The sequence below is a fragment of the Myxocyprinus asiaticus genome, chromosome 23, assembly GCF_019703515.2.
Source record: "Myxocyprinus asiaticus isolate MX2 ecotype Aquarium Trade chromosome 23, UBuf_Myxa_2, whole genome shotgun sequence".
Taxonomy (NCBI): Eukaryota; Metazoa; Chordata; class Actinopteri; order Cypriniformes; family Catostomidae; genus Myxocyprinus; species Myxocyprinus asiaticus.
This window is the reverse complement of record NC_059366.1, coordinates 29,884,029-29,900,509: the sequence shown is the minus strand read 5'-3', so window position 1 is coordinate 29,900,509 and position 16,481 is coordinate 29,884,029. Positions and strand designations below refer to the sequence as shown.

Genomic DNA, 16,481 nt, shown 5'->3' with positions numbered 1-16,481 from the left:
TTATAACAAAATTAATTTCGACTTATCAAAAAAAAAAAAAAAAAAAAAAAAGAGGAAGGAAACATCTGGGTTACAGTGAGACTCTTACAATGGAAGTGAACGCGGCCAATTTTTGGAGGGTTTAAAGGCAAAAATGTGAAGAATAAAATGTTATGAAAAGCATTTACATTACTACTTCTGTTAAAACTCGGGTATTATTTGAGTTGTTTAAAGTTGTTAAAACAAGATGTTATTGTACACAGAAAAGGCTAGTGAACAATTGAATCACACTTAAATAATGTTAACACTACAGTATGTTTAAATCTTGTGGCTATTGAAACAGTGAGTATTTTAAAGGAGGGACAATTAAAAATGTATTTTTGTGGTAATCAACATTATGCCACAAATTCTGTCAATTAGTTCATCCAAAAATGAAAATTCTCTCATGCCATCCCAGATGTGTTTGACTTTCTTTCTTCTGCTAAACACAAACAAAGATTTTTAGAAGAATATTTCAGCTCTGTTGGTCCTCACAATCCAGGTGAATGGGTACCAAAACTTTTAAGCTCCAAAAGCACATAAAAGCAGCATTTAAGTAATCCATTCAACTCCAGTGGTTAAATCCATGTCTTCAGAAGCAATTTGATAAGTGTGGGTGAGAAACAGAACAATATTTAATTTCTTTTTACCATCAATCCCCACTTTTACTTTCACATTCTTTTGTTTTTGGCGATTTGCATTCTTTGTGCATATCGCCACCTACTGGGCAGAGAGGACAATTTATAATAAAAAGGACTTAAATATTGATCTGTTTCTCACCCACACCTACCATATCGCTTCTGAAGATATTAATTTAACCACTGGAGTCTTATGGATTACTTTTATGCTGTCATTATGTGCATTATGGAGCTTCAAAATTTTGGTACCCATTCACTTGCATTCTGAGGACCTACAGAGCTGAAATATTGTTCTAAAAATCATTGGGTTCAGCAGAAGAAAGAAAGTAATGCACATCTGGTATGTCATGAAGGTGAGTAAATGATGAGAATTTTCATTTTTGTGAGAACTATCCCTATAAGTACTTATATATATATATATCAATTATCCTCCCTGCCCAGTAGGTGGCGATATGCACAAAGAATGTGAATTACCAAAACCAAAATAAGAAGAATGTGAAAGTGAAAGTGAAAGTGGAGATTGATAGTAAAAAATGACTAAAACATTGATCCGTTTGAGACCTATAGTCTCTTCAATGGGTTGTACTGTTGTTTAAAGTGTTTTGAATCATTCTGAGGACAAAACATTGAAAAAAAGCATCTTTCAAAAAAAATAAAAGAAAATAAAAAATACAAATATCTGTAGACAACAAACCCCACAAAGAACAATCTGTGAATATTAGATGTGATCTGAGATCTTTATATGGCTTCATACAGCACATGTAGTTGAGGAGACTGAGTCTATACTTCAGCCTCATTTTCATTTCCATCAAAAATCAAATATATCACTACTATGAATGAGGTCTATGGCTCGTACAGACTATTAGGTCATCGGATTGTAGAGTATTGGAATATTGGAGTGCATATGGAAATTAGATGAATATAGCAGTAAGGACATTATCATTATTTTCCTGATTCACAATGAATGGCTGTGGCTAGATATTGATTATTTATGTTGTTATTTATGCACATGTTAACACATTTCACACAGGTAGAGCAAAGTAAAATCGTTGAAGGGTTTTAAGATTAAGGCTTTCAACAATTTCTTATATTGTGCCTCCCTCTTGTGGACAACATTGATGCTAAATCCTGCATCTGTCCTTTACTGTTAAGTAAACTAATCATTTTGATGTGTTGCTGACAACAGATATAAATTTCAAATGCCTTGATAACAGTTGAAATAATATGATTTTCTGAAAGGGATAGTTCACCCAAAATTAAAATTCTCTCATCATTTACACACCCTCAAACCATCCCAGAAATGTATGACTTTCTTTCTTCAGCAGAACACAAAGATGTTTGGAAGAATATCTCAGCTCTGTGTGATTTAGAGTAAAATAAATAAATAAATAAATAAAAGGCTTAAATATTGAGGGAAGTAAATGGGTTAGTAAATGATAAGTTTGCTTGTGACCTGAGAATGTTATGTTGTCCATGTGTTTTAAGTTTTGTTATGTTTAAATATTGCGCTCAGGCCAACTAGTAATTTACTAAATAATATTACAAATATTTATGTAAATATGTAGTATTTAGTCTCTGCGATTTAGGGTATCTGACGCCCATACTTTTAGGGCAGAGAAGAAGAAGAAGAAGAAGAAGAAGAAGAAGAAGAAGAAGAAGAAGAAGAAGAAGAAAATCAGAGAAAACACAATAAGATTCCAGCATCTTCGGTGCTTGGACCCCTAATAAATGTGGTTACTAATGTATTTTAGCTAAATCTATCGTACCACGATGCATTTGTCTAAAGGTAGTTCTTTCGCAGCACGGCAAGAAAAAGACAACAGGCCTTGGACGAGTTTTTGGCGCCCTACGGAGGTAGCCCATATTCGACAAGAAAGCCTCTGGCCTCAAGGGACAAGTTAAAGAAAAAACACTAGATTACAGTAAAAACTGTTTGAAGGCTAATCGGGTCAGTGTCATTTTTCACTCATAGCATACTGATGCTGTAACACCTCTTCCGTCACACCGAAAAAAGAGAAGTAATGATATGTGAGTTTAAATAATTTATTTCGATCTTTCCCCATTCAAGTAGATAGGAGCTGCACTGGTATGCCGTTTGTTTATCTGGAAAAAATAGCTCCCCGTTAGCGTTCCATCGATGGCCGCCGAGTGAACTGACTTGCTAAAAAGAATTTGGAAATGGTGAACTCATCAACTATTAAGCAATTAGCATTGTGCTTCATTAACTGAACTGGGTGTCAGATAAGGGAGTAACTTTGGAATTTGTAATGGAACTATGGTAACCATGCATGGGTATATTTTTGTAATGGTTGACTCATTTTTGAAATAGTGTCCGTATTAGTTATGTAGGCCTCTGTAAGTGTTTATTTATTGGGGTACCAACGGTTTAGCGACTTTTATTTTGAAACGATCCACTTCCGGTGGGTGGAATGAAAACATCGCTAAGATTTCTGTTTTCACACTGCTTGTGTGACTTAGCAGGTTGGTCGTTTGTTCTTCATTCGTTCGGGTCTGTGAAAGACCGCGAGCGGTTCTCGCGCACATTGATGTGCGATACGAGCTCGCACGACTTCATTGTGAAGTAGCAGCTTCCGCGCGCGACAATCCTTTAGCGCACTCGGAGGAACATGGCAGCCGTGACCGTGGCTGATGCGGATCCAGCAGAGACCGATGGAGCTGCCGCCGCAGCCGCATTTACGGATCTGCTCGACCCAGGATGGAATGAGTCGCAGCTTCGACAATATACCTTCCAAACCAGACCGATACCACGACTCTCGCATACGGATCCGCGTGCAGAGGTTCTAATAAATAATGAGGTATGCTGGCAGATTTATGCTGGGTTGCATTACAGTGGAGACCGTGCTGTTACTCATTTAGATGGACTGCTCTAAGGCAAGGTGTTGCCCCTCACTCCTGAAAGGGATGATTCCCCCAAACTTAAGCAGCACACAAAATCAAACCATTACATTTGGTTTGCCATATGTGTTGAATTTAATGTTGAAACTTTTTGGCGGGTTTGACAAGACTGCAGGTCCATTTATCACAGCTCACAGGCGTTTAAATTGAGTTTATTCCCCAGCCACAGGCGCTAGTTAAGTAACTATGTGTCATATCACAGGTCATGTGATATGCATAAGGAACATATCTGCTGGATTTCTGCTAGAGATGAAAAGAGCTGTAGAGAATGGCAGTATGGTATAATAAATGTTCTGGGAAAAAGTTGCATTTAATACATTTGAACAAGGTACTAGAATTATTGTCATATAATACAGGGATTTCCATGCATTGAACTAATAATTATATATCAGAATATATACAATTTTATGGGAAAGGCATAACTATGACAGTATATATTACATGGCCTGGGAGGGGTTCCAGCACTAAACAAAGAAAAAAAAACAAAAAAAAAAGAAAGAAAAAAATACACCTGTTATCATACTAAGTGCAGTATGATGCAAAATCATGTTCTGCACACAAGAAGCTACTGTGGCATTGATTTATAACGAAAACCCTGCCAAAGCACGTTGTTCAGAAGTCTCCGTAAACAATGGCAGTCGATTTTAACAGCGCACGAGTCAATACACTTCGTTATACGTTTATAATGCATTGATCATTATATTCCGTTATGTGAAAAAGCTAACAAAAAGATGTGGACTTCATTGCCATTAATTTATGTAAAGTATGTATTTCAATCAAGATAAGGTAAAAGTCTCACGTTGATGCTAGACACACAATCAGTAGTCCAATAATACGTATAAATACTCATGGTTATAGTTAATTAAAATGGAAATGTATAGTTATTTATTGTTTTGATGCATGATGCTGTTATGCTCCTTTAGCGGTCGTTTGGTGGAGCTGCAGCGGAGCGCGAGAGCAGCCTGCCCGCGCGCGTTCTGGAACTGTGTACGTTCCTCTAGTCACGTAGCACTTGTCACATTTTTCAGGCTGCAGCATCAGTTGTATTCTATGTCAAATAAACCCTGAGTCTTGGCGTGGTCGCTTTACCTCTTGGACAGTATTTTTGCAGTACTGTTTAAATTAGTATTTGGTGTCTAGTCTAAATATTTGCTTTAGAAGGTAAACATGAGTGTGGAAGTGTTTGGCGCTACAGGAAACGTAACGGTGACCATGCCTGCACAATGCTAAAGCGAAACTTCAAAAGACCCACCCAGATGTAGACTAGGTTAAACATTAAGCAATGTGGTAAACACTAATTTAGTCTGCTATTTAAATAATTTTGAAGTGAGCTTATGATATATCTTGTGAAGATTCTAAATTTTGGATGCACTTTTTCCTTTCTCAGGAGCCTGTTGTATTAACAGACACCAGCTTGGTATATCCAGCTGTGAAGTGGGACATACCCTACTTGCAAGAGAACATTGGGAATGGGGACTTCTCTGTTTACATAGCAGAAAATCACAAATTCTTGTATTATGACGAGAAGAAAATGGCAAACTTTGAGGACTTTGTGCCCGGGTCTCGTCGAATAGAGATGAAATTTTCAGAGTTCGTGGACAAGATGCGTCAAACAGAAGAGCAAGGTGGAAAAGAAAGGTATGTCAACATTTTTCACATATTATGCATTTTTTTTTTGTAATGCAAAGAATAGCATAATTCCTCACTATGGTTGATTTTTCTAAAACGTGAATGCCTACATTGATTTTTAGCATTCAGTCTGCCATTAAATAAATATTTTATGTCTGTCTTTTTTTACTTACTAAGATAAAACATACCTTCAGTAGCAAATAATAATGTCAGGGTGTATATTTAAAATTTGCTTTGACTAAGGTTTTGAGCCACTTATAATGACATGATCAGCAATTCTGTGGTGCTTTGAAAAAGTGTTGAGATCACTATGGGATGAATATAGCATCAAAAATGATTCACAAATGCATAAACACTTATCCATCAATTTGATAAATGTCATACATGCATCTTACTATCCACACACAAATGCCTTTCAACTTGTGTCTGTGAAATTCTGAATTAAATGAATGTGCACATATTGTACACATAGAGACATGTAAAATGTAAAAGTGTAACACAATTTGCGTGTCTAACCAAAGGAAGACTCCAAATTAAACACAAAATGGCCTTGTGAAGCATTGAACGTGCATTTGTGGATCAAGTGACATGCATGCATTCTTTGACATGTTTTGTGCCTATTCTGTTTTATTTCTTTGAATTTTGAGACTTTTGTTTCACTGTTTTGCTTCACAGAGAGAGAAGCGATCGCAAATACATCAGGAATTAATGAAAAACACCTTTGTCAGATCAAAATAATATTTGATCTGCTTTATCTACTCTGCATCACTTTTCAATGCAAGCACAAATAGGCTTTTCTATTTGAATATAAGCATTTGCTTTGATTCTGAAGCAAAGCCCTCAATCACGGATTTGTTTTGGATTTTGTCTTCCATTAGATACTGGAAACCGTTTTGGTAACTATAGTCTACTTGATAAAAATGCACTGTTGACAAAGGTGTTTTTTTATTAATTCCTGATGTAATTGCATTCGCTTCTCTCTCTGTGCTTGCAGGAGAACAGTTGGTAGGAAAGCTTGAAGGTGTCAATGGTAATTAATAAACTGCAGCTGAGGTGCGTGCTGTGTACACACGTGTCATAAACAGGGATCTCATCCAATATCAAGAGAGGCCGCACCTTTTAATGCAAAAATAAATAGTTTGAAAAAATAGTGTGACTTGTTTCGAAGTCGTCCTGCATTCTGTTTGTTCATCTATCTCCATGTTTGTTTGTTCGTCTCTCTCACTATCAGTCTCACCTTCAGCCAAGTGGAGCATTGCATGCACAGATATTTGAATACCTTGATATAGAAACATTTCTACCGACTGACACTTTATTCCGTCGCCACTATATCGCAATTCTGCCCATCCCTGTAGGATACTACAATATTAAGAACTGTACTCATGCTTTGACTACACAAACGTATATTTCCCATTGTGTAGACAGGAATTTCAGTCTAGAAACGTAGTTAAGATTGAAGTTGCAGACTCGTAACGCTGACCTGGAACAAAGACCCGGTGAGCCAGGTGTTGGAATCCTATTAGCTAGAAAGCTACTGACATGTCACACAAACGTATTGTCACCAGGACTTACGCCTTTTACAATGTGACAGGACATTATCCTTGGTTGTATATGAGAAATTTAGACAAACCTTTGATTCTTTCTGCTGATCTCAGATGCTGTTTGTTTGAATTCGTGCTTAACTGCGCATGCCCAGTGACCTTGTGAATAAACCACACCCCACCTGGTGGTACATCTGTAAAATGAGACCGCCGTCTAGTGGTAGCTGCTTTTATTACACAAAGTTACGTGTGGATTGTGCAAGGCAAAACCAGTGGAAAATAAGTCTCAAAATTCAAATGAATGAAATAGAAAACACACAAAAAGATGTCAATGCACGTGTGTCACTTGATCCACAAATGCACATTCGATACTTGACAAGACCATTTTGTGTTTCATTTGGAACATCTTCCTTTGGTTGCATAGAAAAACTGTGATTTATTTGTATAAAAGGGAACATTTATATTCACAAATATGTCTCTATTTCTACAAATAGCTGTACATTCATTTAAAATAAATTTCACAGACACAAGTAAAAAGACATTTGTTTAAGGCTGATAACACGCATTTGTGAAGTTTTCCCAAATTGATGGGTAGATGTAACCACACTTATGGATGAATTTAGGACTTATTCATTGGTAGTTGTTTGTGAGTGGGTCGGCCATGGTGAAAACAGCGAAACAAAAGTCTCAAAATTAAAAAAAAAATAAAACAGAATACACAAAAAAACATGTAAATGAATGCACATGTGTCACTTGTTCCACAAATACACGTTCAATGCTTTACAAAGCCATTTTTTGTTTGGTTAGATGCAAATTGTTACATTTATACAAAAGGGAACATTTGTATTCACAAATACATCTCTGTTTGTACAAATAGGTGCACATTCATTTAATTTGGAATTTCACAGACACAGGTTGAAAGGCATTTGTGTGTGGATAGAAAGATGACATTTATCGAATTGATGGATAAGTGTTTACACATTTGTGAATAATTTTGATACTATATTCATCTCATAGATCACTGATATATATCAAAATATAATATATATAAAATTGTATCGCTGACACAACGGTAAACTGCCTGCAGGAGGTGAAGCCACTGGAAGTGTTCGAGTGGCCATCTTGGAATGCCAGGCGAAAACACCCCCATTTCACCGTCTCTGACCTCCGGATACAACAGTTGCATTTTGCCCTTTAGTGACAATCATATTTAATGTTATGTATAATATTCATTACGAGGTAGAAGATAAACGCAGATCGTGATATCAGAGCATTCACCTGTGTTCTGGGTTCAGTCTATCAGTGCAGCACAACAATCAGCAAAGGAAGCGGCAAAACTGTCCACGATTTGTAATGTTAGTAGGAAAAGCTGTAATATCTGCTTTTTTAGGGTGACAATATGTCCTTACCCCCGAAAGGGACTTTTAAAAAAAGTCAGACCAGGATTTCTAGATCACCTAAAATGCCCGGGATTTGCTTGTTTTCATATTGAGGTGCTCTCTTTAGTCATACATGGATACATGTCATAAATACGTGTTCACTTGCTATTTAAATCTGGCATATCAGTTTAATTTTAACCAACTTTGCTTTTCGTGTCTCCCTCAATCTCAGCGCCCGCTGTGCATGTGATAGAGGGAGAGAGCGTGCGCTCTTATTCAAGTGACCGCGAGAACAAGGCACTTTTTAATGAAAACATAAAACAAGTAACTCTGAACAGACACTTCGATGTTCACAATAAATAAGTCTGAAAATGTCTGTTTGTATCTTACCTCAGTTTCAGTAAACTTGTTTACATTCAACTGATTTGTTTGCTGATGAAGTTTGTTCGTGATGGATACTGTTTGATATAGATACACACAACTCGATCGGGCTTTCAAGAAACAGGAAAAATTCCTGACTTTAAATAAATAAATAAATAATTACATGTGTAGGACATTGGGATGTTTGGGCATAGCAATATGGCGGCGCAGTGGCTTCACTGATGTGACATCATGAGCAATCCAGTTCTATATTATATATCAGTGGTTGAGATGCATGACATCCAATCCAGGAAATGAAACCGCCCCAGTGCATTCCTGAGCAATTAAGTTTGCTAAATGGTGTTACTTCAAATCAAATCACTTTTATTGTCACACAGCCATATACACAAGTGCAATGGTGTGTGAAATTCTTGGGTGCAGTTCCGATCAACATAGCAGTCGTGACAGTGATGAGACAATTTACAATAACATCAAATTAACACAACACAATTTAAAGTCTAATATACGCATAATTACACACAACACAATATACAAATAATAACGTACACTGTACAGTATACAGTACACACAATATAGATACATATATTCAATAAAAAAGTATATATAGTATATATATATATAGAATGTACTTTCGCCAGAGGCGCAAAAACCCTATATGCAAGGTATGCAATGCATAGGGGTGCCATGAAAAGAGGGTGCCAGCGGCTCACTAAAGGTGGTGCAATCGGCCTCCTTGACCCCCGCCAACATCACCTTAATGCTTATAATCGGCCTCCTCCAACATCACCCCCCCCCCCCCAGTCCTCCGACCGCTCAACGCTTAAAATGGGTGACACCCCCACCCCCCCTCGCTTGACAGATACATGGGGCACAACATTTCGTTTTGCATACCCGCTCGGAAATGTGTAGTTGCGCCCCTGACTTTCGTTACACTGATTTGGTGGTTTTACGCTTATATCATTTACAATCATCTTGTTTCTGGTTCTTGACTGTCTACTTTTAGTTGACCTTACTAAATAAAATGAAATTCAGATATTTAGTTACTAAAAATCTTCATATATTTCTGAGAGGGTAGAATTGCAGCCTAAAGCAGTACTTGATTTGACATTTTAAAATTGTGAACTGACATAGTCAACTGACAGTCATTTATTTATTTATTTTTTTGAAGAGTGTACTTGCAGCAAACTCTGAATGATACAGTAGGCCGAAAAATAGTGGTGGATTTCCTTGGATTCAATTGGAACTGGATTAACAAACAGCAAGCTAAGCGAAACTGGGGACCGCTGACTTCGAATTTGCTGCTCATAGGCATGGAAGGTACAGTTTCAGTGCACCTTATTCTTTTTTCAAATGATCAGTATCCTTGTTTAAAATCATAACCCAGCACAGCCGAAATGTGACTTAAATTTGGCATTTCCCTCTTGAGTGTTGTTTGCTTGTCCTCAATTGTCTGCCTTTGTTTTTAAACTGATAATTTGGTGGTGCCATAACTGTCATTTACTTTTTTTTTATGTTTGTTTATCCTCTCATAATTTAAAAGGCAATGTGACACCAGCACACTATGATGAGCAACAGAATTTCTTTGCACAAATCAAAGGACATAAGAGGTGCATTCTTTTTCCTCCTGATCAGTTTGAAAGCCTCTATCCTTACCCTGTTCATCATCCATGTGACAGACAGAGTCAGGTATTATATTTTTGATAACAGCCTAGACCAGTGGTTTTCAAACAGTGGTATGTACCTACAGAGGTACACGACATAACTCTGGAAATTTTAAATTCTAAAGATAATACATTTCATTTAAATTGGTAATTTATTTTGCTATGTTCTCTTTGTCATTTTTGATTTGTTGTACAATAATAACAATACTGAATTAGCTCTGTGCATCTACCAAGACCCTAGCCCACATTAAACTTATGCAATGCAGGATGCAAAGTAATGTTCTCAAGCTGTGTGCTGGTGCGACTGTGCTGATCAGAGTTCGCGCAACAGTATTTTAGTCCGCTTGGGGGCAAAAAAGAGAGTGGGGAAAAAACTGAGGGAGAAGTTTAAGGGTAGGCTACATTGTATGGCATTTGTTAAACTCTCTAAAATGTTACTGTTGTGGTGTATGTAGATCTTGTAGCAGGAAGGGTTTTTCCACAGATCTGCAAAGGGCAGGTCAAGGACTAATGAAGGTCTTGCAGCATCATGATTTTTCTTATAGAAAGACTGATAAATATAGAAAAACTGTTAAATCAAAATATGACATTTTCTGTATGTTGCTCACAGTCCCTACTCCCTAAGATTGTGGTTAAAATTAGGTGGAACAAGGTGATAGCCCGCGTGGCCTGAAAAGTTTGAAAACCACTGGCCTAGACTATTCTAGACTATGTTGTTTTTCATATGGCTTTTTTAAGACATTGACGATAACTCAGACTCAACCAAATGTTGTTGTTTTTTTGGCCATCATAGGTTGATTTTGAAAATCCTGATTATGAGAAGTTTCCTAATTTCAAAAATGCCATTGGATATGAGGCTGTTGTGGGACCAGGTGATGTCCTGTACATCCCAATGTATTGGTAAGAGTTGCTTTCAAATATGCAGAGAAGGTTCATATCACAATTCAAGATCATAATTATTACTTAAAACTGAAGTGTGGGGGGTGGGGCCTAGAGTGTTCAGGAAACCTGTTTGAATACAATCCTAATTTTTGCAATTCAGTTTGGCAACACTTGTGGCACAGTAATTACACGCTTCAGCTTTAATTTGGGATTCACTGGCCGCAAAACTTTAGGCATAAAATGCAACTTTTGTACATGTCTACTCTACAGTGACATGGAGAAAAAGCAGACTTTATGTAAAAAGATCATAGTTTAATTACATTTAATGTACACAGTGGCTGATTATTGATGATATATTGACAGTAACAAGGTCATGCTTACAGATGAGACACGCACACCTCTGTGTGTGTGTGTGTGTGTGTGTGTGGTGAGACTTTCGTGGAGAAAGCATAAAAAACTCAAAGAAGTTTATGGAAGCATACTGTGATAAAAATGCAATTGCAAAAAGGTAATATTTACTAGTTGCACATTAGTCCACATCCTGAAGTCCACACATGAAGCAATCACTCTCATGGTTGTTATCACATTAATAAAGAATATTTTCCTGTGCTTGTGCAGAGGTTGTGAGGCTATTTAATATGAGCATACACTAAATGTGAGTTGTTTGTCTTCTGGGCCTGGTTCCAAGAAACCCCTTAGGCTAAGAAAACTCTTAGTGACGATACAGTTACAATTAGAACTGAGAGTTTTCTTGCAAATGAGCCCTTGCACTCGCAGTCTTAAGCATGCATGCAAAATCGCCCTTTTCCATCTGAAACTGGATCTATTAAATAACAGTGATTTAGGGAAACCTGGTTCATTATTTTAAAAGTTGTTTGAGCATCAATGTTATGGTAGTAAGTTTAATCACTTAGAAACAAATTATATATTTATGTTATATTGTAAAATATAAGAATAATGTTTAGAATTTGTTTAATTCCAAACAAAGTCAAATTTTCAGTTTTCTGCCTAGTGTGTCCAGAATGTTCGGTTTCGGCTAAGAATTTTAATTTTGTTTCATCACTAGGTTTAACTACTTTTTGTTTTTGTGCAGTAAATAAATTGAGAGGGTTTTGGTTGATCATACCCATACCAATATGATTAATTGACATGTGGTTTAGTTCTTCAAAATTGTGTATGGATTGTGTTTGACACAGTATTTAAAAAGTAGTCCTGGAGTGACCCAGCTAGTGTAGGCTTCAGTTGAATGCCTCATTCAGCAGGCCTGTGTGCCTCTGCATCTATGGGCCACTGACTTATTTTCAAGCCCGTAAGAGTGACTCAGCCTTGACAGCGTCCTCTTCCAACTCCTTGCTCCCTCTAGTCACTGGAGGGCAAAATGATGCCAACCAGCTGTGTAATTCCACAGTCCATACTTTTTTTCTATGGCTGCCTGAGTGTGAACATCTTCCCTCTTTTTTGTAAGCTAGTATCACAGAAAGGCCTGATTTTGAAAGAAATTATGGAATTTTGTGTTTTGTTTTTTGCTAGCCATACATATTTTCTCAGAAATCCCTTTTCTAATCAGACACATGGACAAAGAGAGGAGACGGGCACAGACAGATATGCAGTATATGGTGGTTAAGTGTACAGTGACAGGTGTGAAGGGAAATTCCCGAGATGGGATCTGAGTTTAAGCATTTCCTGCAGGTGTGGTGCTCTGATCAAAATCCCCCTGTCATTATTTGCCATTGACTAAAATGGAAATTAATTTTCACGTTGTTCTAAACCTACATGACTTTCTTTCCTCCATGAAACACGAAAAGATGTTAGGCAGTATGTTAGTCTCAGGCACCACTGAGTTAAGTTGCATATTTTTTTCATGCAATGAAAGTGAAGGAACTGTGGCTGTCATTCTGTCTAACATGTTTTGTGTTCTACGAAAGACAAAGTCATTCAGGTTTTCATTTTTGGGTGAACTATCCCTTTCATGCTTAATAAAGACTTGTTTTTAATAAAATCTAAAGCACCTTCAATGTAATAGGGTATTTAAATTTCTCAAATTAAATAGGCTAAATTTTTGCATTTTTTTATTTGACAAAGGTGGCATCACATTGAGTCCTTATTAAATGGAGGAGTGACCATCACAGTGAACTTCTGGTACAAGGTATATTTTTACAACACCATCTCAATCATGCTTCTTTGCATTATGATATGTCTTTGTTTATGTCAACCAGTATTGCATAAATTCTCCCCAGGGTGCACCCACTCCAAAGAGGATAGAGTACCCATTGAAAGCTCATCAGAAGGTGGCCATAATGAGGAACATAGAGAAGATGTTGGGAGAGGCCTTGGGGGACCCACATGAGGTACAGATAAGTAGAACAGTCAATCAGACTCTTTTCCATTTTTAGTTCCTCACATATGAATAATGCATTAAGGAATTCCCTGTGTATTTTGACCTTGACAATAACCTAATTACAATTATATTTGTGGCCAACCTGCTTAAAACCTGAGTAAAATAATGTGCGCCTTCATTTGACTGATTTATTCTAGACTTTGGTTGAAGAATGACCTTTTAGAATGATCATTTAGACTTATTTATAAGAAAAAAAATCCAACAATTTATTAAAAAGACCAAACTCAAAAGAATGATTCTTTCATAAACCAGACGTCACCATGGTTTGCAAGCAAGTTATACACCACACAAGAGCATTATCTAGCTGATTAAATAGTTTAGAGTTGCACGTAACAACAAAATGTATGTACTATAGAAATGTCCATTACTTCTCCATGACTTTTATGATTTTATTCATATTCATGACTTTTCCAGGCTTGGCACAATTTTAAAATCCCCTGATATCTCCGGGTTTTCCATTTTATATTGAATATTCTGTTTTCAACAGGTTGGTCCATTGCTGAACATGATGATCAAGGGTCGTTATGATCATGGACCGAGTTAATGGCCTGAGCTGAACCCTCTTTTGTGTGCTGCTAGGACAGTCTATTTGTTTGTATGTGTGGATATGAATATACAGTATGCTTGTGTGTGCATTCAGACTGCTGAAATGCCAGTGCATGGCAGTATTTTGGCAGTTGAAAAAAAACTTCTGCCTTTTGTCTGCTTTCATTTACCGGACCTTTATTAGTAGTTCTGTGTTGGTGTATGGAGAAAACCACTAGTGAGAAACCTTTGATTTCTCCTAAAGAGTTCTTATGTCCATATGTGTGACACATTACATACTAATAAATAGTCTAATGCATTAGTTGAACCTGTAAAGCACTTACACCACTCTGAGCGCCCTTTGTCAGTTTTTGTCCCATGTTGGGACAAAGAAGGTACCATATGTCATGATTAGACTCCTGTGGTCTGCAGAATGAAACTGGCAGAGTGCCTCGAATACATCCATAGAGGAGGATGATTTACAACTTGAAACCTACAGTCGGCCAATTGAACGGTATTTAATGGTTGATACGGTCGTTTTTGAAAAATCTCTCAGAACAATATTTGTTTTATTTTGTTTGCTTTTGAATTTGATCTGATGACTTAACAATGTTTCTGTTAGGATAAAAGTTATGCAGAATGCTGTGGTTGGCCAAAATGTTTTTAAAACATTTCTGATACTGAAATTTTGCATTTGCATATTGTAAATGCATTTGTGATGTTCCTTTTTTTTTTTTTTTTTTTTTAAAGCTGTGTACATTAAGGCAAAAGGTGTTTTATGTTTCTTGTAACATAACATGGTACCATTTCAATCGGGATTTTAATTCAGAACAAGCTACTCACAAAGTGTTAACTTTATCTAAGGATATTAAAGAAATAATAATAAAAAAATTTTTTTAATTTAAAATGTATTTTAGTTATAAATATAATGTTTTGTATTCATTTAATTATTAGAATTTCTGCCTTCTGGTGTTTTTAGGATCCAACATTTGTGTTAAGAAACTGAAAGTGATGATACCTATGTTCAGGGAAGAAACGCAAACAAACCAACCAACCGACCGACCGACTTTAATTCTTTAAATGCACTGCATGCAAACTTTGCATTCAGTGGGCCACAATTATCCTTATGATCTTACCAGCCTGGTCTCATGAAATTTACGTGAGCATTGCAATGTTTTTGCAAAGCTGAAATTACGTGCTTCATTAAACATTTGGCTGCAGACAAGGTTGGATCATGCAGTATACTTTTCTTTTCCAGGTTTTAGCTGGAAGTGGGGTTTGGTTAAACTGACTTTGTATATTGACATTGTTTGCGACACTATCACACTTAGCTTTTCCAATGTCAAAATTGACTCGGTTGTGCAAATCCCATCAATGCAGAAACAAAAAGTAAAATAAATCAATCAGCACACTAGGACATGAATATTCATTTTGCTGCACAGTCACTTAAAATCTCAATAAGGATTATAAAGGAAAAAAATACAATTCTAACACGACTGGCCATGCCTGACAGTCTCCACTTTTTGCAGTGTAGACTTTCACTGAGATGTGTTTTGTCTCTGTAAAGTATAACTTAACAGATCCTGGCATCCTGTTTATTGTACTGGAGCATTTGAGTTTTTGAAAAGACCTAAGCTTGATCCTAGTAGTGTTACATTTTCATTTTCTAAAACGTCCTGCATGATCTACTGGTCTTTTGTAGTTCTTGGCATTGAGTCCTAAGTGGCTGCTGAAAGTTACATTTGTTGCCATCTGTTCTGCTTATAGACCTGAAAATAAAATGTTTTCTTTTCACACCTTCACGTTATAAGATGTGTAAGCACATGTATATTCCTCCACTCTAAAATTATTTCATTCTCTCAAAGCAATCTAAGCTTCAGCAGTCTCAAGAGGTAGTAAAGTACTTGTATAGGACAGAACTGAGAAAAGACAGCATTCATAAAACATAAAATCTTTACTAGTTACACTCAGAAACATCAATCCATTCAAAAATAATATGAATGCATTTGAATCTAATCACTGCAATTCATTTACAGGGCCACAGTGGTGTTGGAAAAGACTGGTAATGTTGACAGTTGACAACACGATCCACATGTAAACAGAGTACATCAAGCACAAACTCTGAAAATACTAGTGAAATAACAGAGATGACGGTACAGCTGTTCATTGTGAACACAAACCACTTCCAGTACTAAAACTATGGCAAGTCAGCTAATTACACAATACATGGTTTTGAAACTAATCAATAAAATCAAATATGCAAGCAAAGGATAGATCTATCCAAAGCTTGTCCAATGTGTAGAAGGATTTCCCTTTAGATAAATCTGGAATTAACAGGTAGACCTTTTTGTGAACTGCAAAAAAAAAAAAAAAAAAAAAAGCAACTCACACAGACCCAGCTTTTTCCTAGTCTCAGTATGAACATATTCAGTCTTTATAACTGTGCATATAAAAAAAATAAAGACAGCGCAAAATATGAATATTGTTGTTTAACTGCTTTCATGCCACTGAAA

The 16,481-nt window shown here is 36.6% G+C and overlaps 1 protein-coding gene across 1 annotated transcript; it reads left to right on the top strand.

Annotated features, from left to right (window-relative positions):
- The first annotated feature begins 3,076 nt into the window (after window positions 1-3,076).
- Window positions 3,077-16,291, top strand: LOC127414035 (hypoxia-inducible factor 1-alpha inhibitor). The gene is made up of 8 exons (XM_051651700.1): window positions 3,077-3,472; window positions 4,960-5,210; window positions 9,671-9,819; window positions 10,043-10,188; window positions 10,957-11,063; window positions 13,128-13,191; window positions 13,283-13,393; window positions 13,931-16,291. Exons 1-8 carry the CDS (start codon window positions 3,284-3,286, stop codon window positions 13,985-13,987), a joined length of 1,074 nt encoding a protein of 357 aa, XP_051507660.1. The 5' UTR covers window positions 3,077-3,283; the 3' UTR covers window positions 13,988-16,291.
- The last annotated feature ends 190 nt before the right edge of the window (window positions 16,292-16,481 follow it).